At 37.8% G+C, this 1,554-nt stretch overlaps 1 protein-coding gene across 1 annotated transcript in view; it reads left to right on the top strand.

Annotated features, from left to right (window-relative positions):
• LOC105525742 (protein FAM154B) overlaps nucleotides 1-1,554 on the top strand; it is a 23,383-nt gene that overhangs the window by 1,826 nt on the left and 20,003 nt on the right. The window contains exon 2 of the mRNA XM_011961483.1: nucleotides 982-1,161. Coding sequence (XP_011816873.1) covers nucleotides 1,139-1,161 — 23 coding nt within the window. The 5' untranslated portion in view covers nucleotides 982-1,138. The remainder of the gene's footprint in view (nucleotides 1-981; nucleotides 1,162-1,554) is intronic.

The following is a 1,554-nucleotide window of genomic DNA, read 5'->3' as shown; positions in this document are numbered from 1 at the left end:
ATATATATATATAGTTCACTTGGAAGAACTTAAGAAATCATTTTCAAAATAAGCTTCCAGGAAAAACTTTCAAAAATTTTACCACAAAACAGGACTGACAAGAGGCCACTGCCTCTGCCATAATCAGAAAACTGCAACAGAGCTGGAAACTCTAGAATCACTCATCTCTTCCATGGTCAACAAGCTGCCAAGTTAGGAAACCAGCTCGTAAATCAAGATGCCACCTAACAACTTCTAACTCCAATTTCTTGTTGCCTCTATTATGTTCATGCAAGCAAAATAAATGTTGTGCCTTGACTCTCCTTATGTAGCTCTGTTCTGAGTCAAAGTATCATGTGAATACATGTAACAGGTGAAACCTAATTTGTATGTGGAACCTTTCTGCAAGAGCCTGGGAAATTCCCTATTAGTTTTTCAGCTTCTAAAGTGTAACAAGACACTAAATTGTTATGAGACACTTAATTGCTGTGCTTCCACCATGTAGGGATAGACCATTATTTATAGATTGTTTTTCGTAAACACCATTACAGAGGAAACAGTTTTTGGGGTTTTTTTGTTTTTGTTTTTTTTGAGACAGAGTCTTGCTGGGTCGCCCAGGCTGCAGTGCAGTGGCACAATCTTGGCTCACTGCAAGCTCTGCCTCCCAGGTTCCCACCATTCCCCTGCCTCAGCCTCCCGAGTAGCTGGGACTAGAGGCACCTGCCACCAAGCCTGGCTAATTTTTTTTGTATTTTTAGTAGAGACGGGATTTCACCCTTTTAGTCAGGATAATCTCGATCTCCTGACTTTGTGATCCGCCCGCCTCAGCCTCCCAAAGTGCTGGGATTACAGGTGTGAGCCACTGCACCCAGCCCAGTTTTTGGTTTTTCAGTAAAGTTCTAGAATTTAGAAGCTGTGAGTTTATTGGAGGTCTCTGATTAAAATGCAATTACAACACAAAATGTTTTTTGAGGTTAATCTTTCCATTGATTTTTTATACAGGTGACATCATTGTCCACATGGAATCACAAGGATCTATGAAAATTCAGGGGTGTTTTGCCCTACAACTGAATATTTGGAAAAATATCCTATGTATGACAATGTTCTTTCAGCTCAGAGTCTTAAACCCAAGCAAGAAATTTGAGCATGCCATGGTAAAATGGAAGGAGTAACTACAGTTAAGTAAATATTTAGTAACTATTTGCTTTACTTATTTTTCTCCCAACTGTTCTGGTGTCAATAAAGTTTTCTAGCTATTTAAATTACTGTTTAGTTGATGTAAGTTGAACCAATTTAATAGGTAACAGACTAGTTAAGTCACAACTTGAAAAAAAAAACAGAAAAATACGAATTAAGTTAGGTTAACAAAGTGTGAGAAGAAAAAAGGGATATAAAAAGTTCTATTTTTTTTTTAACTTCCTAAAATATCTCATATTTATCTACTTTCCACTGTTACCACCACCTAGACCAGGGTGTTTTATCTTTTGGCTTCACTGGGCCACATTGGCAGAAGAATTGTCTTGGGCCACACGTAAAATACAATAACACCAACCATAGCTGATGAGCTAAAAAAAA

Source organism: Colobus angolensis, unplaced genomic scaffold (genome assembly GCF_000951035.1).
Source record: "Colobus angolensis palliatus isolate OR3802 unplaced genomic scaffold, Cang.pa_1.0 Scaffold556, whole genome shotgun sequence".
NCBI classification, from domain to species: domain Eukaryota; kingdom Metazoa; phylum Chordata; class Mammalia; order Primates; family Cercopithecidae; genus Colobus; species Colobus angolensis.
Note: the sequence above shows the minus strand (reverse complement) of the source record. Positions and strands in the feature narration are given on the sequence as shown.